At 34.6% G+C, this 25742-nt stretch overlaps 1 protein-coding gene across 14 annotated transcripts in view; it reads left to right on the top strand.

Moving 5' to 3' along the window:
• Positions 1-25742, top strand: part of LOC144477313 (uncharacterized) — a 228750-nt gene that overhangs the window by 107018 nt on the left and 95990 nt on the right. For 11 of the 14 annotated variants that reach the window (XR_013495164.1, XM_078194961.1, XM_078194971.1 and 8 more), the window contains one exon: positions 23571-23629. The exons of the other annotated variants lie outside the window; for them this stretch is intronic. Coding sequence is in view for 8 of the 11 variants with exons in the window: in XM_078194961.1 (XP_078051087.1) it covers positions 23571-23629 (59 nt within the window). In the remaining 3 variants the exon portion in view is untranslated. The remainder of the gene's footprint in view (positions 1-23570; positions 23630-25742) is intronic. 14 annotated transcript variants of the gene reach the window in all.

Raw genomic sequence — 25742 nt, 5'->3', positions numbered from 1 at the left:
ACCAGCTTTGATAGTTGGTAAAACAGAAAACGGTGGAACTTCGTCTTACTACTGATATTATCACTAGACTGCGGGACCTTCGTGTAAAGTGAAAATTGACCAAGTTAATTGCGAGAAATACAAGGTAGATAAAGATGTCTTCTCTTTTTAACCATTTGCCCTCGAACAGTAAATAAATATTATTATACACGTTGCAAATATAATATATACGTCGTTAAATTTGTGTATATTTAGATAACTGTTGACGAGGAAACTGTTTTAATTTCATATTCATAAAAATACTCAGGATCAGAAAAAAACTAATTTAGTATTAACTCAATACTCGCCATTGTCCTTTTATATGACACAAATATTTATAGAAGTTCATATAAAGCCAATTTCTCAAAAATGGGACAGCCAATATCTTCAAAATTTCGAAATAAATAATAATGATGGTAATTTCAATTTAAATAAGTTCAAAATAAGCTGTTTTAATTGCGGCGAGTAATGAATTAAAATGGCTTCGAGTGCAATGGGTTAATAATCGTAACCAACTATAACTAATGCAAAAATGTCTTTCAATTTTTTTCCTTGGTAGATTGCAGTTTGCCTTATAGACGCTTTGTCATTCAGAATCTGCCTTAACTATTAACAACCATTTAAATGAAATAATCGTATAAAAGCAAAGTGAAATAAAGCGAACCTAAAGATTACAGAAATCTATTGGATTTTAAGATGCAAGTAAGCATAGTCTTCGCGTTACGAAATTAACTATTACTTCATTAAGTTTCTATTATTCATGGGAGCATGTAGAAGCAGTAATATAAAGCAGTAATAATGTATTAATGCAGATGGATTAGAATATATAATCTGTATATAATATAATTTAGAAATTATAATTGCAAAACAATTCATTTACATTATAATCCATTTCAATCATATTCTAACTAGTAATTCAGATCCTCGTTCAAATAAATTACAATGTAATTCGTAATTGTAATTAGTGCACAATCGTTAAATGCTAAGTAATTAAATCATAATAATTAAACTGCACAAGCACCAGATTTTTCAGTAATATAATAATATTTAATTTAAAAAAGTATAACATTATTTAGACTTATTTCTCATCTCTTAAGTATTCCTTTTCTTAAACGATCTAACCGTATACGCTCGCGCTTTAAGCAGCAAAAATCTTGCCTGTGCGCAAAGTTTTATAATAATAATTTCCATCCATAGGACACCGTGTGCTTCTCGCGCTACATCGACTCTCAATTAAATGTCTTTCTACGGCAGCTTGGTGTTACCTATGTGGCTGCTCATCCGTGAAACGACGGCTACTATATTTAAAAGCGTAACTGCCTCCTGAACAATAATGATAAGACCGCATAAATTGCCCCCGTACATAATCCTTTGTGTTAATGCAAGCTCCATTATTGGCGAAACTTTGTGCCATAGTCTTGCAGTCATTGATATCGGGAAGCTGTTTCTACAAAATTTAATCATTTATACAGTTCCTCTTCCTACATCGAGGAAAACTTGGCAATCAATTTTATTCTGTTTGTTGCGTATTTTACTAACGCTTTTTACATTATAAAAAACATAAATGGCTAGGATTTTTTAATATTTCTTACTAACGATACTAATGATATCATATATGAGTCACTAATATTCTACCATATTTCGGATAATAGATCTTTAATCTGAGTCCATTTATGAGAAAAAATATTTGGGGAATCTAATATGTTGTGATAATATGTTATTATCGTTATGTAATCTTTTTCACTACTTTTTTCTCAAAATATCTCCAAAAGTTAATACTGTACGAATCGTCCATAGCTATGTTCTGACGCCATCACTTCAGTGTAACTATTTCTTCCTCTTCGCATATGCATTAATAAAGTCATTTATTATTTTCAAAGTATATTTCATTTATTATCGCAATATATTATACAGCGCGTTGTACAAAAAGTCGTGTTAAATGAAAACATGGTCTAGTAAACTTGTAACGATCCATTAATTGTGTTGGAAAAATGATTTCCTGTTGTATACAACCTTGAAATAAATTTATCTAACTATTGGTAGTTTGTTATATTGGTCATTGCCAAGCTAGAAAAATTAATGTTTTCACAACATTCGTGATTCCGTTGCACGTTAGTCTCGGCCACTCGCGGGCCAAACTAATCAATGTATTGATTAAGGTGGCTGGGAAGTGGCCCACGTGTGTTGCCTGTAAACGCATTCGCTATTTTCGCATTATCTATTATTCTTCTAAAATGCGTAAGTAAAAAGTTGAAGAGCTTCCTGATACGCAGTTAATGCACACGTATACAGTATTCGAAAACAAATATTCGCGCAGCAGTAGATGCTCTACTTTGAAATACTTAAAACTTAAACAGATATACTATACCATTTTAAGGTGTATTAATTTCCTACATCTTATCGTATTTCATTGTTAAATTATTGTTCTTCAAACAGAGTTAGGCTTTTAAAGAAAGTCGTCTCACGGTGTTCGCAACATCGATCATTCTACTTGTCCGAAATAAAAAACGTGAAAGTTCCTCAATCAGTATGAAATTGCCTATGGCACGTACTAAAACGAGAAAGGAAAGTTTGTAATTAAAAAAGTAACGATTCTTTGTAATTCGATTATCGATTTTTGCGCGTTTCATTAAACTTCGAAGGCTTGAAAATAAAAAAATAATAACAATTTTTGATTGATTTTAGTAAGGACTGTGGTCAGACATGTACTAAATCCGTGCCTAAAATTTTGAGTAGATTGGTCAAGTAGGTTCTGAGATAATGTGGACACCGTTCTGGAAAACAGTAAAATACTACTTTGTTTATATTTACCCCTCAATAAATCAAAACCTCTGATTTATTGAATCTAATTCCTTTAGTTCGTTTTTTAAAATATTTTAATAGGAATCACATCGTACGTAAAATTGTTCCGAAATTTTTACTTCTTTATATAATGGCAAGCATATAACATTCTTAAAATTGGACCGAATTTGAAACTCTGACTGAAATTAAAAAATTATGTTTTTTTCTACTTTTTCTTGTCTCAGTCTTATCTGTAACGAAAATTAAAAAAGAAAACTCTAAGATGCAAGTGGCTTGAAAGCTCCGTATTTGATCTATTAATTTTTATTATAAATGCATAAAATACACAGTCTGTGTACCTATAACGCGATATTTTATAACCTTAAGGCAATAAAAAGACACGAAAATACGGCAGAAACGTTGCTTTAATGTTCCCCATAAAAATCTTTACGTTAACGGTATCTGTCTGAACGAAAAGAAATTTTATACTCTCAAAACTCGGTAATTAAAACGGTGGCGGTACTTTGATATTCGATTGAAGAATTTATCATATTTTATTAAACTTCGGAGGACTGAAAAATGCGTACTTAAAATTTTGTGACAATTGGTCAAGTAAGTTTTGTTCTGAAAAAAAACGTAATTTCGAGAAAAATGCCTTTCAAGTTTAGTAAATTCATATTGATATAAGGTCGTTATCTTTCTCGAACAACCATAACTTCTTTAATTTTAAAAGTTCCCACGTAAGCATTTTTTAAATTATATCCCTTAGCAAGTATAGCGCCGACAATCAGCCACGAAAATGTCCACATAGTTAAAGCAATTTAATTAATTAAAGCGTAACTAGAAAATTAATATTTATCATCAGGGATGGCATTAGTAACGTTCTCATCAAATTCAGTTTGCTCAAATATATTGCAATAATAATGAATTCTCAAAATTGATTAGAAATTAGTATCGCCCATATTTGACTGACGGTGTCGCTCGACGCGTTAAGAATATGCAAAAAGAATCGTATTTTTTTCGAAAAGTTCGCACTAAAATACCTCCTTAGAAACGAGACTGACTCGGGTATAGGGGAAGCATTCGAATCATTGTCGAGATTAGTGTAACGACGGAAACCCGCAAACACCGTTGCCCAAGCGACAACAATCTCTCGCGGCGCTGAAAAAAAGTGGACAGTCGTTAAAGGCAGTTTAGCCGCGCGGCACGTTATGCTGTTTCTTAATCGCAAATTTATTTCGCGCGGTGGGCCCAGAAAGAGGGAGAGAGGAAGTGAAACAGACAGAGTGAGTAAGAGAGACAGAAAGGGAGAGAGAGAGAGAGAGAGAGAGAGAGAGAGATCAAAGGAAGAGAGAAAGAACAGAGAATGGAAGAGAGAGAGAGAGAGAGAGAGAGCAAAGGGAGAGAAAAAAGGCAGAAAGTGGGAGAGAAAGAATAGTGAGAACAGAGAGCGAAAGAGAGAGGGAGAGAAAGGCATAAAAAAGTGGAGCGTGTTAAAAATGTAGCCGTGGCGGCTTAAACGGCGCGGCGTAAGAGTGAAAGGTTAAACGCGCGAAGAGCGCAAGGGAGGGCCGGGCCGGGCCAGTGGTTAAACGCATTTCCTGCGAAATTGAGTTAGGTTATACAGCGGCGAGCCTCTTCAATTTTGAAAGTGAATCCAGCCGCGGCGCGAGTGAAAGCCGTCGATGTCCCACCAGTGAACGTGACACGCTGGCCAAATTCAGGCCTAAGCTATGGAACGCTGGAAGTGTTTCAGGGACACAGGCGAGCGTGCTCGTTCGCGCGCACGAGCACCGCTCGGAGAACTCGGTTTGAAACTCTATTCGGAACTCTGCTCGGTGTCGAATCATCTTGGAAACGTTTGCACGCGAACATTCGTTGGCTACTCTCTATCAAAGACAATGCATCCCCTGTGGCGATTTTATTCGATGAATCCGGACGTAAATAAGACATACCCCTTTGATAAAAAGATACGATTTAAAACCTGGATGGTCCGGATGGTTCTCGCTGTTATTGTTGCCATACTCAACCCCCGAGTAATAAGTAATTGGTTAGAAGCAATAGCAACGATGTAATTTAACACTATTTCTACCGCGATTTTGTGTATATCTATTTCGAACAAAGGTGATACCTTTTAAATGCAAATAGTTGTCGAAACTGTCAGGATCTCAAAGTGTCAGTTAAATATAAATAACTTAAGCAATATTTATTAACACATTGTTGCGTATTTATTAGACATTATTTAATAAGGTTGTACTATAGTGATGCCAAACTCGAACTGAACTGGATTGTCATATACTTCATGCTCGAAAGATCCCGCTGCTTATGGCACTTATTACTATTCTGTTTATAGTAGTATGTATTTCATTGCGTATGTGTGACCCAGTTGGATTGGACTTCCTAGGTAACTTTAAGGGGGGTCTTTATACATAATCTTTTCTTAGTATAGAGTAAGAAGTGCTGAAAAAGGTTACAATGATTTTTATACATAGCTATAAAAACAAAATTCACGTGTATCGAACTCGCTACCAGAATTCGAGAAGAGATGGCGTTATTCAATTTTTTGGAATATCAAAGTTATGCAAACAACCATTGTTCTTTGCGAGCGAAGCAGAGAAATTGATACGCTAAAGCAGAGGCAGAAGATAAGAATAAAAATAGCGAAGCAATACATTTCCAATGGCAAAGATTCCATCATTAAAATGGACATTGTATAAAACCAGGATAAACACTCGTTGAATCACTCATTAAAAAATCGACAATGACCCCGAAAAATCGTCTTTAAATGACTTTGAAAAATATATTGCTCTATCATTATACTCGCTTTATGAAATGATGCATTTTTTGACGTACTCGTTTTTTTTTTTCTATCGTCGAGCATAACGGAGATATTACTTATGATAATAAGAACACCCCGTACATTCGTGTACAGGGAAATCTGACGAGAAAAATGCTTCTCCTCGGCTAGAATCGCGTTTTAGACTACTGCGCGACGGTAACAACCGCCATTCCCTTCTCGGCGGCCTTTTTACGGATTCGGGTCACGTCACCCCTTTGCATCCCAAAAGCTTCGCCGATAAATCGCACCCGATTATTCAACGACCGCGACAAACTTCTGCCGATACACGAATTATCCCAACAGAATTCATCCTCGGACGAATCGATTTTTAAGCGCCGACTATTTCAGTTACACCAAACCATTCAAATCATTTCCGTTGCATAAACACTGTTCAACTGAATGTTTCGCATTTCCGCTATGTATATTAATATTCTTTGTTAAATTATATATTTTATAAAAATGTTGTATTTGAACAAAACATGAACCAGATCACGCTTACTTCATAGTTAGATGCATACAATGGTGCGAATAATTATAGACTCGATGTAACTTTTACATTTTTAGTGATTGTAGTGAATCCAATTTTTAAAATAATTAATCAAAATAAATTTCTTTTGTTATCAACAAGATTTGTTATGAATTATACCGGCACATAATTCGAATTGACGTAAAAAATGCTATCAAAGCGCACATTTGCAAAATTTTATCTGGAAAATTACTGGAACGATTCCATGTACATAACCACAAAATTACAAATCATTGATCGGCGAATTATTAATGTGAAGTTGTTATTAAATGAATTATTAATTAATAATTGGTGAATTATTAAAACTGATTTATCTTCGCATCGACGTACGCGTTTTCCGTTTGAAGCGAACGTTATAGCTAAATGCAATTGTTAACCGACGAAAGCATCGGATCGCCCGGCGTTGCCGGTGTAATAATCGAATCTGCACCCTGAAAACACAGGTACAATTAGTACCTGTGAATGTCGAGTTTATTCGTTCCCGCCTGAAATGCAACCTATGCTAATCGCGGTGAATAAATAACGGCGAACGGTATAACAATTATAAATGTGAAATGTAAATTAGAAAACGTGCAACGGACAGAGAATTTTGAGGCGAATATGGAGTGACATATTTTTACTGATAAGATATCTATTACGGTGTTCGTTCTTTGCAAACATAGTTTGATAACCTCCTTACAACAATGTCGCCGGCATTACTGTATTACGGAACTCGTTAACAGGGGACAAACATTACTCGACTATGAAATTCGTATTAAAGAAACCGATTTAGTTACGATGGAATAATCTTTAAAACGTACGAATAGTACGTTGAAAACAGAAAAACAAAAAAGATTAAGATCATTAACAGTTGAGTTAACCGAGAGGTTGGAATCGCGCAATTGAATTATTACGTAACTGAAATAGTATGTAACTGAAATGCGAAATTGAATATTGAAAATTATCAATTTTAAGGAATGAACAAGTAAAATAAAAAACTGTTTATTTCATTGGAACTATTAAATTAATGATGAAATACACGTTTATCTAATTTCAGTTTCTTATAAGCAACTTGGAAAGTTTTTATTTTGCATAATAATCCGCAGTATAATCACCAAACTGATTTCTATAAATCAAGTAATGTTTCACCTTGACATTGTTTTATGTTGTCAGAACAAAGCGAGCTATTCATAGTAATCAAGGCATTCTGTTAGCCATGTATGTATATTAGTCTATGTGTATGCATTAGGTTCAGTAAAATCGATTAATAATTTTTGCAAAATTATCACGTTTTTCAAAATTGCTGTTCAAACGTTGTTTAACATGCGGATCCTTGTCAGCTTTGTTTGTATCTTTATTTATATCTTATTTAAAACTATCGATTAGCTAATTTCTTCGGCTTGATGCTTTATTTAACATTTCGATTGTCTATATCAGTGTCCGAATAAAGGAGCAGATAATTGAACAAACACAAAAAAAGTTTCGTGAAAGGTACTCACGTACTCTTCTTTCCGAAGAGTACCTACGCAATTTGAGTGACTGACCATTTTTGGTAGCGATGTATGATCAGAGTATCGGATGATTCAACAGCAGTGTAAACGATGCGGCAACCGAAATCATTATGCAAATTCCAGTCTTTGTCCCTAATTCATGTTTGTACTGCAGTGACGAGCATGTAAACAAGAAAACTAAAAAAAACGGTACAACGTTTTTAACACTAGACTGAATCTCTTGAATATTTTTTTAAATAATAGACGGACCAGTCTACTAGACAATTGCTACGATACTTTTCTTAAATTTTCTTATTACTTGAAACTACGAAAATGAAATAAAAAACTTATCTTCAACTTTTTTTATCTGAGCCCATAATGAAAATCTTAAAAATGTATTTTGTTCATCTGTATAACTTATACATACATACATACTGAAAATTCTGTCGAGATTGGTTAATCTTGCATGAATTATAAACAATTACAAATTGCAAGAATCGCAGTTTTTCTAGAATTTCCACGAAGATTTCCACTATCTTGCAGTGGCTGTAGATTTTGATAAAATCTTCAGCGCTCATTCATGTTTGATTATTTATGCAGCTGGCCACTGTACGCACAGAAAAGACGTTTTAAAAAGTTAACAATAAGTCGATACATAGATACGTAGTTCCTTCTTTCCGACTTCACAATGAAGAAGGACTTGGTTTACAATCGTAACCTAAATTCATGAATTCTTCTAATTTACGCGTCCCACCTGTGCCATAATTCCTGTAGCTCGATGCAACTTTCAACGAGCTATTCTAATCTAGAATTCGTTCTCTTGTATTTGTTTTATAACGAGACTGTGCAACTTCTTGCAGTAGCGTTTTCCATATATACAGGGTGTCCTAAAATCGGTGGTACAACCGAAAATCAAGTGATTCTAGATGGAAAAACAAATCGAAAAATAAGAAATAAAATGTTCTTGTTTGAAGCTTTGTTATCAAGAAAATAAAATTTGGATATTCAGCGAGTAATATGTAACTATGATTTGGATGGAATGCTCTCGATAGAAGTCATTTACCACTTATAAATAGTACTAATTTCTACCCGTACATTTAGAGTGGACTTAAGAGATCGCAACAGCTAATTGATTAATTTACATCTCGACATTTATATTTACTAGTTCATAAAGTGTTAAATTATAGCGAGTGATGTACGCGCACTTCAAAACTTGCGGCAACAACGTTTGCTTAATACTACAGTTTAATATGATACTTTGGTTACTTAGCCACGATGTTCGTAAGATACTAACTGTAAAATTGTATGTACGTCTGTATACTGTAATTATGACGTTCCAAGCGAACGTAACGTAAATTAACCCTTTGAACTTGTGTGTCCCCTAAGGGGAGACATGACAAGACTGCTGGTAATTACGATACGTTCAAGATTCAAGATCGTAGTTGTGTAAAACCTGTACCAATACAATTTCACGCCAAATTCTATTGAGACATAGCTGAGGAATGGTAAGCGATGCGATGGGGATATTGTAAATATTCCGAGAACGAGGAAACTAATCACGGAGATTGATTTTTACTTCGGTAGTACCCAATTAAGAATTACGTGTTTCTAGCTTTGCTAAACCTTCAAGCGTTTGCATTTACATTCAATTAATTTCTTTCGACGGTGCAAGTAACATTTCTCGCAAGTTCTCGATGTGTTCCTCGAATAGTAGTCAATAGTAGACTGAGGATTTTATGCAGTCATGATAAAAATGAGTAAATGCAATTTCGAAAAATTAAAATATTGCAGGAATCGAAGAGTATCGATATATTATTCTCGCGTTAATAAAATTGTTCAAGGAACGAAAATGTTCGTAAATGGCTTCTGTATTTTACAACAGATCATTATTATTTTTCACAAAAATCCGCAGTGTAGGACATTACTGATTAATTTTCTTTTTACACTGTTCGTTATCTTTTCTTGAATATTAATCGGATTATTGGCAACGTTCTCGATTTACTTGATTTTGTGTTAGGAACACATCAAAGTGTTACGAATGGGATATTCTCTTTCGTACCTAACCTTCCTTAACTTCGTTATAATTTCGTATACACGCTTATTTTATGTTCAAAAAAATGTATTAAGATACTTACATGTTAAGAGCATTATATTTAATGTCAGCTTACATGCTTATATATAAAATAATGCACACTTTATCACACATAATTAATTTTCATTGATCTTCAATAATTGTTGCGACGGCAACACCGAAGGTCGAATGCGCACACCTCGCCGTCCCTTCGGCGAATTGAGCGTTAGACTCGCTAAAAACCGGCAAAATATGTAAACACCTGTGCGAGCGGTTCCAAACCGACTGAATTACTTTGCGATCACATTACAACCGCATTTCGACAAATTCGACCCGACAAACGGACATGTGCGACAGATCCACCGAAACGATGAACGGACACACATTTATAAATCACGTCACTGACGAACGAAGACAATACAAAACAGATCTTTGTAACAATTTCTCACTTTTCAATCCAAGCTCCTTCAGACACACCCAACACCAATCAAAAACAGTCCATTCTTTCACCAGAAAAACATTCATAACCTTGATCAATCACCAAAAAACCGAGGTGACGACGGACGGAACATGACGAAGCATAGACAGAAATCACTGTAAAGTTGCACAGAAAAATTTTGATGAATTGCAGAAAACGTAGAACTCTCGCAGAAATCGCAGGTGCCATTACTGCACAGTGTATATTATTAATAAATTGTAAATAAATACAACTTGTACTAACCAGAGGCTCAATATCACTTTGTGCATATTAAGAGGGACCATCGCTCCGACATTATGCTACCCGCGTCTACAATAATTATTTATTAAATTCCCCTTAGATTTATAAATTTAATTTGAATTTATATACTCGTTTATGGAGTCATACAAATTCTATCAGAAACGATTACTCTTCATCGATCTTCAATAAATATTTATAAAATACCGTAAAATGTATAAATTGAATTTGACTTTATATACTCGTTTATGGAATGATACAAATTCCGTTAGAAATAATTTGTCTTCGTAGATCATGAATAATTACTTATAAAATATTATTCAATTTAATAGGAGTATTATTGCTAATAATTATAAGTAAATAAATTTAATTTGCAAAAAGATTAATGTAAAATTAATTATAGTGTACATATGTGTATTAATTAAAGTGTACACCCTTTACCATCTTACGTGACAACGACCACGAACTGAAACGATTCGTATATTCGAATAAATATATACAACATGTTTTATTCGAATTGTCGTACTAGAATTACGAAGACGAAGACAATTAGGATTTGGTCGAACGAACACGTCGGCGCTGTTTGAGTAAATTCGCGAGTCATTCATTATCACGGAAATCGTTTCGGACTCTAATTTTCTGGTTGTAGGAGCACGTTGGCCTCTATGCATAAATTATCCCGCGTTCATTTCGCGAAATGACAATGCATAATCGTACGAGCGCGCATTGCGTAAGTGCAACTTTGCACGTTCGGATAAACAGAAAGCGACGCGTGTGCGTATGTAATTGTTAACGGAGAAACGAAAATTGGCATCGTTTCGAACGAGCGACGCGTTTACAGTTAATATTCTACGAGATGAAACTGTGCAATAAATTGCCAAAGCATTTGCGCGGCACGAAGAAATCGGTAAGTAAGTTAATAATAATTAGTTTAACAATTATTAATGGTCGACCACGGCTATTAATTCCGACTGTGAAATTATGGTAGACTTATTAGCGTACTTTCGCCCGGCGAAGCGATCGGAGGTCAAAGAGATAGAATTGAAAACGCATGCTCGGTCTTAATTGAAGTTGCAATTGGCAGTAGGAAGTGAAATTTCTTTGAGTCATTGTTACTCAACTGACGGAGATTGAAATTACCTGCCCTCGCCAGATATTGTATTATCATTCTCTCTACTACATGATACGTCTTATTGACCGTCGTACATTTGATATCGGGAATTCTATTTCGTTGTTGTTACAATTACACTCGAAATTGCTTGATAAAATATACAAATATTCGGAAAATATTATTATTAAACTGCAGATTGCATGCATTTATAACAAAAATGGATAGCTATAATTTTAAACAGAAGAAAGTTTCATTGTTGGGCTGAAATTGTCCAAAGTCAATTGTACGAAACAAAAATGATTTCGTTTAATAATTTCGATCAATTAAAATTAGCATAATAAAGTGACTAAATTCTTCTTTACAATTTTCCATTTTAATCACTGATTTTCACTATAAATATATCAAATCTGCAGCGTAGGTTAAGTTCTTAATTGATACCAGAGTTTCGCAGCAGATATAAACAATTTTTATTTTAATCCGCAATCTAGTTATTATTATATTATTATTAATATATATTATGATTATATTTTAGTTATTTGTTGTGTTAGGTTCGTATCCATTACTAGACCGCGACGTAACTTTTGACATCTTTAAAAAAATTAGTGTTATTTTAAAACTTTCAAAGGTGTTCTTCGACTTATTTAGTAAAAGTTGTATTAAATTAAAATTCTAAAAGCTGTCGTCTGCTACCTTTGGCGCGAGCAATGATGAATTAAAATCTCAGAAGTGCTTTTTAATCAATTAAAATCGAAACTGTGGAAAACCAACTCGCTTTCGCTAGGTATTTGAGTACCGATATGTTGTGAACCGATATTAAAGTTGTGCTAATATTGTTACGATCCGATTGCAGATTTTACACATTAACGACAGAATTCAGTAGACGAAGATCATAACAGTAAGAGGATTGTACAAATTTAAAGACACCAATATATTATTTTCAATCGGCTGAAACCGTCAAAGGGAGAATTTCCTAGTTCGTTTCTATTTATTATAATCGACGCTGAACATTGTTCCTATTGCTAATAAGATACATAGTTCGATTATAATGAATAAAAATCATTGTTCGCGCTGTTAGGACTTTCAAGCGATCTTGTTTACGAATAATTAAGCGCATTGCTAGATCATCGATAAAGATTCCAAGATAAGACTTCAACTTCAACGACGATAAATGTAGAAAGATTCGAAGCAATCTGTTGCGCATCTGTGCGATCGGTCTTTAAGATAAGCACTAATTTCTCAAGATGTATGCGAAAGTGAACCTTTTCTTTTCGCGCAGATAAGCCGAGAATTCGATGTACGAATTTAATTGCAGAAGTACTTTTAACGGAAAGCAAATGTTCGCAATAATCTACGGCATCCAACGCCATCAACCTTGACCGAATACCTATAAAATCTTGTACGCCATTAATTTGCAATTAACAGGATGGTCGGAAAGTTATATTTCTTTTCCATTCGCAGCCAGTTTCTGCGTATTCATGCTATTCAAATTTTTGCCGATACTTTGTTTACGTTCGTCATTTGTTATCTATATAATTTTTATCTATAATGCCTGTGTTATGTAGATTATCTATCGGTTCGAGTACAATCAACTTTTCGATGCGACTCTTTCTAAATGAAATTGATTGAGTAATCCCGTCTGCACAATGTCCACATTATATTGTTGCGCAACGCGTGGATTACTATTCGTGCGTAGTAACAATAAATCGCCACAATGAGCATTTTTTTTTAGAATAATACGGCTAGTCGATAGATCATTGTACGTCGTGAGAAAAGATTAAACCCATGCGCGATGATTTAGCAACCCAGGGATGATTCAGCAACGAACCGCGCGAACTTTTGGTGGGCCGAGGGAGGGCTCCATAATGATTATTCTACAATCATGTACAGGGTGTCTCAGGAACAGATGTTTTGGTGGAAATCGGTTTTTTTAAAGATCGTATTTTTCAAGATTTCAAAGTCATTGTTATAATTTAACGCGTAAAAAGATTCAGTTTCGCTAAAAGTGAGACTTGCCTTGTAAATCGATGGACGCGGCTCAATTAATGCATCTGGTTGAAACTTTTAAAAATTCTGAAACGCGAGGTTTTTCCTTAAAGCCGTCGAATTTACGATTGAATATTCGAGCCGGGGAAGCGCATTACTATTCGAGCGTAACCAAGAGACCTCGGACAATTTACATGCATGCGCAATCGCGTGCCGCGGATCTTCGACGACCCGCTGAAATACCAACAGATTATTCCTCGACGGACGCATGAGACTGTTTTAATCGATTCGACGGAGACTGACTTTGATTTACTCGGTTTTTGCAAATCGACGGGTTTACCTAATCCTTCGTGTCGGTACGTTCATCGAGCGAACGTCGCCGTCATACAATTTACCTCGATTGCAATAAACGGAATACGAATAAAAATATATTTCTTCTGTTAATACATTTAGTAAAGCGAGGATAATGTAACAGTATTTTTAATAATCTCCAACTGTTTTCATTATTCTGCATACCATTTGTTCATTTATATTATAAATTAAATCCGCTGTAATAATAATGATTATTATAGATTCTCAGCGTTTTTAGATATTACAAAATTAATGATAGGTAATAGATATTCGATATTTTTCATATTTTTCATATTTTTCATACTTTGTATATTTTTCATATTTTTCATATTTTTGATACTTTTCATATAAGCAGTACCTCGAGTCTCGAAATCATACCAATCACATATTTCATCGAAGTCTAGATAGATGTCCAAACGGATTCAGGTATAATTTAAAGATCATAGACAACGTTATCCAACGATCTGATATGTTCGAAGGATTACAACTGTTCTTCGTCTTCTGAATAATGCCGGAAGTTGGCCACTTTCTCGGTGGAACACATTACGAACGATTAATCTGTACCTTCCGCTAAGAGAAACAGTTTTCACCTTTCGGATAGTGTCATCCCGCGCTAACAGTTTATGTCGCACAAGAGTAGAAAACTTGAAACATACTGTCATCACGTAATATTGAGATTTGGAAATTAGATTTTCATCGCGCATTGAAAACGACCGGATTCATACGGACATGCGTCACTCGCATTATTTAGATAACAATCGATACTATCCGTAACAGGTGTCACGTAATAGCGTCCCGAAGTTGGTAATGTCGGTGTTCACGGCTGCCCACTGGATAAACGACGCAAGCCGCAAAATTAACGACAGAATCGTTTCAAATATTCGGCATGTTCTTTTATTCATTGTCAGACAGGTTAATGTTACAGCTTTTGCATTCCAAATTCACTCTTCTGCAATCCGTAATCACAATTTTGCAAAATGTATTATAATATGTATGATACTATGTATTATTTTAATAGATGCTTATTGTTATATATTATATTATATTATTATGATTATTATTATTATATTATATATTATTCTAACATAAGTCTGTAACTTAAATTTAGAAAAAAACTCCAACGTGCAAGTAGCTCTAAGGTCCTGTTGTATTTGACCTTTTAATTTTTATTAAAAATGCATAAAATCGTCAGTCTATGTACCTATAACGCGATATTTTATAACCTTGAGGCAATAAAAAGACACGAAAATACAGCAGAAACGTTGCCTTAATGTTCCCCATAAAAATTTTTCCTTTAACGGTATCTGTCCGAACCAAAAGAAATTTTATACTCTCAAAAAGTGGGTAATTAAATTAGTGGCGGTGCTTTGAAATTCGATTATCGATTCTTGCACATTTTATTAAACTTCGGAAGACTAAGAAATGCGTAGTTAATATTTTAACTCAATTTGTCAAGTAAATTTCGTTCTGAAGAACGTAGTTTTGTGAACAATACCTTTAAAGTTTAATAAATTCATATTGATTTAATGTCGTTACCTCTTTCAAAAAACCATAACTTCGTTAATTTAAGCACTTCGCGTGTAACGTTCCAGAGATATATTTTTAACACTGAATCCTTTAGAAATATGCAAACAACAAATGATTTTTTCCAGAGTCCACACTAGAGTACGTCTTTAATACTTACATTCGATACAATGCTATGGTGTCTATATTAAAAATATAATAATAGTCAACGCTGGCGCGTAGTCAGTGGATGACAGTTCCCGTACAGAGACGGAATGTACACGCGCCTTTCCATCCGTGAACCGCGAAGAAAACGAAATGGAATAATGTAAATCGATATGTCGGCCAAGTCCCATATTTGTCTACGCGTTACGCCACTGCCATCTATATAACTTACTGCCTACATGATCGCCAGCTTAGCCATGCGTCCTTCCATGGACTATCGTTTCGCCGAGGCGGATCTCCTCGCACTTTCACAGCTGACCACCTGTTCTTCCTGACCGGCGACATCTATCGAACCTTAACCGTTTCCATAAAATACGATTTTCCGAACGATTCTTCGTGACGCGTTTTGCGCCGAATTGTACGAATTCAGAAAATCGTATCGGTTGCTTCCTTCAAGAATAACGAATAGTTCTGGATGTTCTTGAAATAATCTTGGAAGCGCCCACGCATTAAAAAACTATTAGTAACTACTTACATTTGACCATCTATTCGAGATACTAAAAGATATGTGCCAATTTATTTCTTAAATCGCGGGTCTACGAGTTTGTTTACAATCTTAACTTAACATATATTCTTCCGTATGACGAAAATTGCGTCATTTACTAAATTAATTAAATTTATTAAAAGAAGTTATTAAAAATAGTATATTTTTACCAAACAGGCATCATTTCTATGAAAGACGGTATAATTATCACCATCGCTGTAAGCTATGCGATTTTTAACAAGTTACAAGTTATTTCTATGGATAGTGTCAAATAATGCCGACATTTTGTGAATGACGGTGCAACAATTTACCGAACGAATATGTGTTAAATGAGGCATCCTGTATTTCAACAAACGTTTCTAGAATTACAGTAATTGTTAACGAAAACATTAGATACCAGTTACTTTAACTGGTGCGTAGTTTTCAGTCTTCCTAATAAGGAAACTATATTCGATGACAAAAGAATTTCGGTGTTTAAGATAACAAGAAAACTATATTCAACGACAAAAGAATTTCGTTGTTTAAGACGCTGACGAAAATATTCTCTTGACCGAAAGACTTTCGATTCAGCGTCGACCGTGGCTGCCTTTTCAACTTGGCTAGTCAGCTTGTAGTCTTCTTGTTGGAATCAGAAGTCAAGGAACCGCATAAAGTTGTCGCACCTAATTCAACTTGGCTATCAAATTCCGATCTTCTCTGCCTTTCCAGCGATAGAAGTGACGTCACTGTTCTCCGAATCCTACGAAATCATATTTTGCGGCCGGTTAATTCTATTCTAGACGGGATCCTTTATCTCGGTTGCTCGTTGTCGCGGCGCTGGTCATAAACGAATTTGTGTTTACGAGGGGGCTTGACTAGTTTGCGACAGCCCGTCAGAAAACCTCGGTCTTTTTCGGTAATTGTTTCCAAATGTGACCTTAAACTTTAATTTCTTGTCCAATACTGACCATTTGAGAGCGGACCAATAAGGAAGTGGCTGCATCCACCGCTTCAACTAGTAAGGCATCCTCAACAAATAGGGGGTTGCTTACTTCTTCGTATTCTAAAATTCACCCTGGAATCGTTTGTCCAGCAGTCAACTTGCAAGGGCTTTGTCCCTGTAGTAGAAATTCACCTTCTTTTTACATACATTATTCTAGTTTCTTCTTTACAAAAAAAATCTCATCGAATGAAATGAAATGGATGATAAATAAAAAAGAATCAATTAAATAAATTGGTCCACACTATGAAAGAAATCGCAATGCAAGGGGTTAAAATATATTTGTAGTCATAGCTAAAGTTAAAGTTACTTTACCTTATGTGATGTAATTGTAGTTGAAGGTATGTTATGTTGTACAGTTGTAGTTAAATTTATGTTATGTTGAATAGTTGTTATTAAACCTACGTTATGGTTACGCCTTACCTTACATTATACAGTTTTAGTTAAATTTGTTATGTTTTATGGTTGTAATTATGTTATGTAATATGGTTAAATTCATGTTATGTAATATGTAATTAACATTATGTTATGTTTTATTATGTATAGTTATAGATAGCCATGTGACGTAATATTTATAGATAAAACCATGTTACGTAGCATAGTTAAAGATAAAGTTAAGGTTATGATACGTACTATAGTGACAGTTGAAGAGCAATTATATTGGTGCTCTTAAGTATAATGCATGCAAACGTAAGATGATTGGCAGCTCTTGTTACGTAAGAATTCCTATGTTGTAATAGGATGCCTACGGAATGACCACGGTAGTTACTGATTTCACCGATCTACATCTCGTTCACAAATAACGTATTAATATAAGGACAGTTTTATTTCCCAATTGTACTATACAGTTTAATCAAATTACATAGAGAAATGCAACTGAGTTATATCATATTCTAGCGTTTCTTGCAATAGCAGGGAACGCTTCGAATTGCAGAAAGTTAATAAAGAAGAACTTAAATTAGGATCTGTTGCCCATTAAGCGTAATTCAGGAATAAGTAACTATGCATATACATATTTTACAAACTCCAGAAACGTTTTTACTAAATTAAGTATAAACTCGATCTCGACTCGGGTTCTCGTGCGGCGAATTTACGAAGTTGGATCTGGAAATAAAAGAAACAAAACCAGGACAATATTAAAATTATTAGATCTTAAAATGTTGTTCGCATCGTTGCACTCCAACGACCCATATATTTTGCCATAGAATTATGTAAATTATTATAATTTAATGTGCATAACCAGACGATAACTTTGATTCTATTGGCCATGCACATTTTCAAATTTCATATTCGCTGTACATAAATAACAGAGCTCGATTCTAAATTCTATGATGTTTAAATAATTTGCATAAGACAAAAGCAACGACCCACGCACGCGCCGTAGCCGCAACAGTAACAATCACTTTACCTTCTTTATTCCTTCGCTATCCTGTGAATATCTTAAGCTTACGGTTGATGATTCAAGCGGAGATGCTTAGCAGCGGCCATTGATCGGCCCGATGACTAACGTTAGAAGTAACTGATAAAAAACTGCGACATAAACAGATTGACTCGAGGTAATTGTACTCTCGTGCAGCGTTCGCCAAGAAAATAGTCTGTTACGAGATTATTTCTTTCATATTTTAAAATACTTTATTATTTGATTACGGCACTTATCATAATCTACAGTATATTAAACAATATAATTTAATGTCATTTAATTTAATTCAATTCAATATAATTTAATTTAATTCAATTCAATTCAATATAATTTAATTTAATTCAATTCAATATAATTTAATGTAATTCAATTCAATATAATTTAATGTAATTTTATTTAATTCAATATAATGTAATTTAATTTAGTAGAATTTAGTTTAATTTAATTCAATATTACATATCATATTTAATTCATTACATATTGTCATCTAGATTTACGTGATTGTTATTACTCGCAATGAGAAATATTTCAGACGAAATAAAATGATTTCGGGAGGGATACATTTTAATGAAAGCTAGTTTTCTTGCTGGTGGACATATAGAACATCAATGAAGATTATCAACGTTTTCTAAAATGAAATCAGTAGCTTATTATCGCATTAGTCGATGCATCTTAATATTCTTTACAAAAAGGTATTAAACTGTTTATATATTAAAATGATTGGTTTACGAGTTATGTTAATTTTTATATTGTTAAGATATCATGACACTTTTCAGAATAGCATGAATGTTTAATTTTCAAATTAAAATGATAAAATTACAATCTGTAAAACATGTTTCGTAACTTTTGTCCGTAAGTGCATATAATTAGCAAGAATAATTTGAGAGTAGACTTACCCCTATCGTCCCTATCGTAATCACAAATAAATTAGTATAATCACTAGTAAAAGTGCAAGAAGCAAATGTGAAATAATCGTTTAGTCCCTCGTGGAAAAATCCCAAGAGAAACTTGTAAAGAATACATCACTGAATCAGAACGCTCGGTTAAATAATAATGGAGAATCTTACACGGCGAATAAACAATAAGGACACGAGCGTAGTGATAAGTACCGAGGCGAACGCTGATATTGAAAACAAAAGAGAAATTAACTCCGACGCATTGCGATGACGACACGGATAAAATATTTGATACGCGTCCCGTCAGCCATTTCTTCGGTATTATCTAAAAGTGAAATCCGATCGTGACGTGTATGTAACGCAAGATCGAAGCAACAAAAGGAACGAAGAATGACGGCGCGGTGGGAGATGTGGAAACGGAGGAGGGAAGAAGATAAAGAGGGCGGAGAGAACAAACAGAGTAAAGAAATGTATTTGCCGGTGCGATGAAACCAAAGAGTTTCGCGTGGCAATCAAACTATTTCTACCGAGCGGATAAAATTTCGCGTTGATGAAACCTGGATGAAGCAGATTTTGATACCCAACCACCTCTTTCTGCGTTCTTAGAAAATAAAACGAGTGCGCATATGCAACGTGTAAGGATGATATTCGGACACTTTCAACGCGTTGATCGACTATCACGACAATATAATAACTGTGGATAGAATAGGATGATAAACTATATCCGTGGACATTATGGAAATATATTCGAACACGAAATAACTATTCATATAAATATACATGTTGTTGCTCTAATTCAATATTGAGATATGTCCAAGTAAGAAAGTTTAAAGAGAAAGTTTCATTTGAAATTCTATTTTCCCCATAGTAATTTGGTTTTCGAAAATAAAGAAATACTGTTTTTACTCAATTTTTTACTAATCTATATTGAGAAGAAGTAAATATAAATATTTGGATAATATAATAAAGGAAATCTATGTAAATATAAATTTATATCAGATATATTAGATATCAATGTAGATTGTGTATTAATGCCTAGTACAACACACAAGGAAATAGGAGTTGATGAGATTTTTAAGTACAATTACTTTACAAGAACTTTGATTGAATTCAATGTTTTGTAAACACAAGAACTCGTGTGTATATTTTTTAGTCTCTACTTTTTTGGTAGTAATTATTGTTATATTACGTAGACACGGAAGTATCAAAGAAACTTCGAATCAATACAGTACTGGTTTGGCATCATTTCACAAAAGCCTCGGTATCGACATGTGATACTAAGTACATAGAATTTCAATACGTATCGATACTTGCTATTAAGTACTTTGGTATCGAATCGATTGAATATCATTAATAATATCAGTATCGATACCATCTCACTAGTAATAGCCAAATATGTAGTTTGTTTCCGTACGCTAGTATTTTTAATTCTAGTCGCGCAATAATGTGAACGTAATAATTCATTCAAGGCTTTTATTTATTTCAATCTGATATATATTTGATTTAAATCTGAATACTACGTAAAAAGTAGAATCAAATTTATGTTTTATTACTTTTCATATGTAACATTTGTTTTTGAGGGCCACCATTTGCATTGTTATCTAAAAAATATGATTCTTCGTTAAAATTCTCAAACATATTGTAGAAATATATTTAATAATAAGTTCGTTTAAAATTAGAAAAACTATAGATTAGAATAATTACCGGAAAAATACCGAAACTGAGAACACGACCACGCGACAACTCTTAGACTTCTCGCTTTCAACAGACGAAAACCGTTAGCCGGTCTCCGTTGTTTAAACTGTTGCCATCGCAACGGCGGATGCCGCTCGCTTTCTTTGCTGTCGCGCCTCTTAGTCCCTCGGCTCGAATATCACAATAAAATACGAACGAGGCGTGTGATCCGAACATTTACCCTGTTCCATGCTCGCCTACTTTCCTGTAGTTTTGTTTACACAATGTCACTTTCGTTTGGCCGAGAGTGTGGAACAGTAGGCCGTGTAAGGTAAAAGCGCAAGCGGCACGAAACCGAGCCGCCGGAGTGAGAAAGAGAGAAAACGAAATCCGTTGGTAATACCGTTCCCAGTAGGATCCTCGAATTCTGTATAACTCAATCACCGTCGGTTGCACGTCTGACGAGGTAAATCTTCGCAATCTGCTGACGAAAATGTACAATTTCGTAATGTCGCGCGGACAAGAACGAACCACGAGGGCAAATAGGCTCCATCATCAAGGCGGCGACGCGGTGCGTCGCGACGCTCGAATAGCCGCAATCGTCGGGCCTCTGCCGGAGAAGGGAAAACTCAGGAATTAGTATCGGATAAAACGAACGGGGAAAAAAAGAAGGGAGAGTCGCGAAGACGAAAGTGTGTGTGCGATATAGCATCGCCGTTGTCGATTACGCTGTATGCCAGCGTAATTGCGTATGCAATTACGATCCTCAAAGCAAAGAACACCTGGCACGGTGCGACGCCACGCGATGCGGCAATTCCATCTCGACGTGTTACCTTCCCGTAACCTGAAACTTCTCAAACGAATTCAATTGGATTTTTATTGGCCCACTTGTCCGTCGTTTTCATTCTTTCAACGACATTCGAAATGCAGAAAACTGCACGGAGCAACAAATAATTGCGGTAATTCGTGAAATTAGTCGATGCGCGTATCGAATGAATCTTCTCTTCTAGAAAAACCTGTTCAACAACTTCTCGAATAGGGATACGACTTTGATTTCTTCCTGCTATGGTGAAAACGAGAGTACCCCTCTCATCCTATTGATAACCTGTAGTTTTATTTAAATAGATCACAAACAGAATCTCAAATGTTGCTCAAAATCGAGAAATGAGGGATTCCTGAGATCATTTGAAGTATCTTTTTCTTTTACAAAACCTTACTCCGAGGTGTTGCTTACAAGGTGTTACGAGGTGTTGCGCTAACGATAAAGTTACTTTAAATGATCTCAGAAACACCTCAATTCCCAATCGGTAATGAATGTTGGGACACCCTGTATATAAACATACGACATATATTTGAAAAGTAGAAAGACTGATTTCTGTTCTCAGTATCTCACGAGACTGTACGAGTGCCACTTTGCTTCTTCAGATGTATAACCTTACTTTATCTCCAGTATAAATTTCAATTCGATCGAGATAACACAAGCGATTCGGCAGCGAGTTTTAAAGAGTACGTTCTAGCGACACGTTACGGAAATGGAAATAACAGTACATATATCGGGTAGCGATATTATGAGATTAAATACATCGCATTGTCGGTAAATGAGGTTTTAGCGAAAATGGGCGTTACTGCGATTGTGCAGTCCTCATACTCCTCATTTGAGTCCATGTGACTCTTTCTAAAGATCTTTCTCTTTCTAAAGATAAAAGATCACGTCATCGGTCGTCATTTTGGAACCGCGATCAAAATTTAAAAAGTTAAAAAAATAACCGACCAATTGAAAACGTTTCCGACGGTGTCAAATATTAATAAATGAATACAATATTTTACAAAATTGTTGTTTATTTTCTTTAGAACAATAATTTTAGGGGGTGTACTAATATAAAAATAAGATTCAAATGATTTAGTATACTTTTTAAAAGTTATAGTTAGTTTTTCTCCTCGCCGTATATGCTATATTTATAAAATAATATTATAGAAGTATTTACTAAATTTATATATAAATTTAATAAACGTACAAATTTGGATCGACTAAAACACCACGTCAGCTAATTTAAGTAGCATAATTTCGAGAAAAAAGCGTACGAATAATTGTCTTGTTTTGCAATGTATGCCATTGCAACATTCTACAGTTATATCCAGATTGCGAAACTTGTGCATTTATGAGAAAAATGAGTAGACTTTTCGTAATTCAAGCAGACGCACATTATATGAAAAATTGTGAAAGGTCCATATAAATTCTTATGAACAAACACCTGTTAATCATTTCCAGCGCTAGGTAGGTGGAATGTTAATAAACGCGACCTTCGCGAACGTTGGAGGGTTATCACAGGATAAAATAGGATATGATGTACACTATGATATGTTTTCATCTTCATGTTGAATCTATTTTCGTTAAAGATACTATACGAGCGATTTTATTATTAGATTATTATGAATAATCACTTGTATCTTATCTTAGGTTTACTATATTATTCTTGTCAGTGTGGTCGGAATTATATTTTAACAGTTGTTTCTGTCTGTTACAGGTGAGGAACATTTCTAATTATCAGTTGACTACTTTCGTCGAAGATATCCGATGGTTGGAGTGAGTAATTCAATTTTATAGTGGCAATTCCGATATATCGATTACCAATCCATTATATTTTATCAAGAGCGATTGTTTCTTCATGAAACCTGTGATTAAAGGAAGGAAAAAAATTGACAATGTTGTTACTTGCAACAGTGTTGCCAGCTTCATTCGTATTCAAAAACGATAGGCTACTATTGCTCTATGTAATGCAGTGTAGCATAAGTTCTAAGTTTGAGTGGAGGGGGGTTTTGAAGATAACGTGGCTAGGTAAAGGTTTGACTATAATGCTGCAAGGGCAAAGGTCGGGGATGTGACAAAGTTTGAGGATGAAATCATTTATTTGTAGAAGATTTAAGGCTATTTGAATTGGATGAAAAACAAATTGCCGGTTATCTATGTGTAACGAAATATCGTTGAAGTATAGCGCTAGTTCAACACAGAAAATTATACTTTAACCTCCGAGTACCGCAGCAGAGAAAACCGTGTCAGAGTTACTTCTGACTCACACCGATACTTTACTGACGGGGTGTTTCTCGCGTCATACAAATAGCTTTTCATCGTGTGCGTTTTCGAAACGACATGGTACAACGAGTGACCAGTGAACTCAGCATGGTAATAAGACAACAATTGATCGAAAATATTATTAATTATCTTATCCCAGTGATCACTCGCGTAATAAAATAACAAATTTACTTACGATTACATCGTACGCCAGGTGGAAATATGTGGCGAATGATCTATCTGCAATGAGTATACATGCATGTGGACAAGAATTCTTCAAATCATTGCCGAAAGAAAAGTATCCGAAATTAGTTGATTTGGGATTGAAAATTTGCTCCATGTTCGTATCGAAGTATAAATACAGATCTAGTTTTTCTAAAGTGCATGATCCACGCACAATATCGCAAGAGTTGTTATCTAGTTCGCTAAGACTAGCCTTAACACAAATTGAAGTAAATATACCAGCTCTTATAGAAAACGAAAGTAGGTATACTGTGAATTATATGAAGCTGTTAATTTCGTGTAGTTCTTATTGTGTAATGCCACAGTAGATTTCCGTATAACGTGATTAATGCGTTTACGCGCTGCAGGAATTTGCCTGTGTTAGGTTTTTATTACTTGTTGTAACACTTTCAGCGCCAACTGAACACAGCCGAAAACATGCCATAAACTCGAAGTGATTTATTTAATGAAATAAATACGGCAGTTAACGCGTTGAAAAGTTCGCCCGTTATATGGTTTTACCAGTTCCATCATTCTGACCAGTGCAGTTAGGGAAAGGTAACAACGCAAGACGTTGCATGCGACGTGGGACGTTTATCGGATGAACATTACAATGTTGAATTAAAATTCTGAATTACGATCAGTCGGAGATTCCGCATCGCGTTGCTATCGTAGCTCAGGATTATAATCCTGACATTAGACATTATAATTTTACTGTGTTTTCATTTACATTCGCACCGTTATGAAGCTGAAATCAGTTCTTTATTGGAATTATCTCTGTTCGGTAAAAATTAGAATTTCATTTATGTAGAATTACAAGAACAAGAATAAATTAGTTTCTGTAATATACATACATATAACGAATTTTTCGTCACGCGGACGAATATGCGTTAACACGTTCCGTTCCACGTGTACCACCGGTAGTACTCGCTTAAATAGCTATTCAATGCGTTAAAAAGATATTTTTATGACAAGATAGAATCAAAGACATAATTTCCACCAAATGGATGGATCCATAATAAGTTTATTTTATAGTTATATTGACAATAATTAATAAATAAAAATATTATATCGATTTTTAAAGCGTTGATTGAACAAAATGACGAGTCGACTAAATACAGCTGGGAACGTGTTAATGTCATCATTATATATAATAATGATATAATATAATATAATGGATTATAATGACGTTTTATACAGAAAGTTACCCGTATCAAAAAAAAAACAAAGTTAATAATTTGTAGGTCCACTTTTTTTATGACTGGAAAAATGCGATTTTTCGACCTTTTTTGTATTCCCATCAAAAATTCCTGAACATTCGAAATGTGGCGGTGCTATAGTTATACTCATTAGTGTGCTGCAATAGCTCGAACAGGGAAAAAATTTTCAACTTATGGAAGATTTA

The sequence above is a fragment of the Augochlora pura genome, chromosome 11 (genome assembly GCF_028453695.1).
Source record: "Augochlora pura isolate Apur16 chromosome 11, APUR_v2.2.1, whole genome shotgun sequence".
Classification (NCBI taxonomy): Eukaryota; Metazoa; Arthropoda; class Insecta; order Hymenoptera; family Halictidae; genus Augochlora; species Augochlora pura.
The sequence above is the reverse complement of the archived record's forward strand: the minus strand, read 5'-3'. Positions and strand labels throughout refer to the sequence as shown.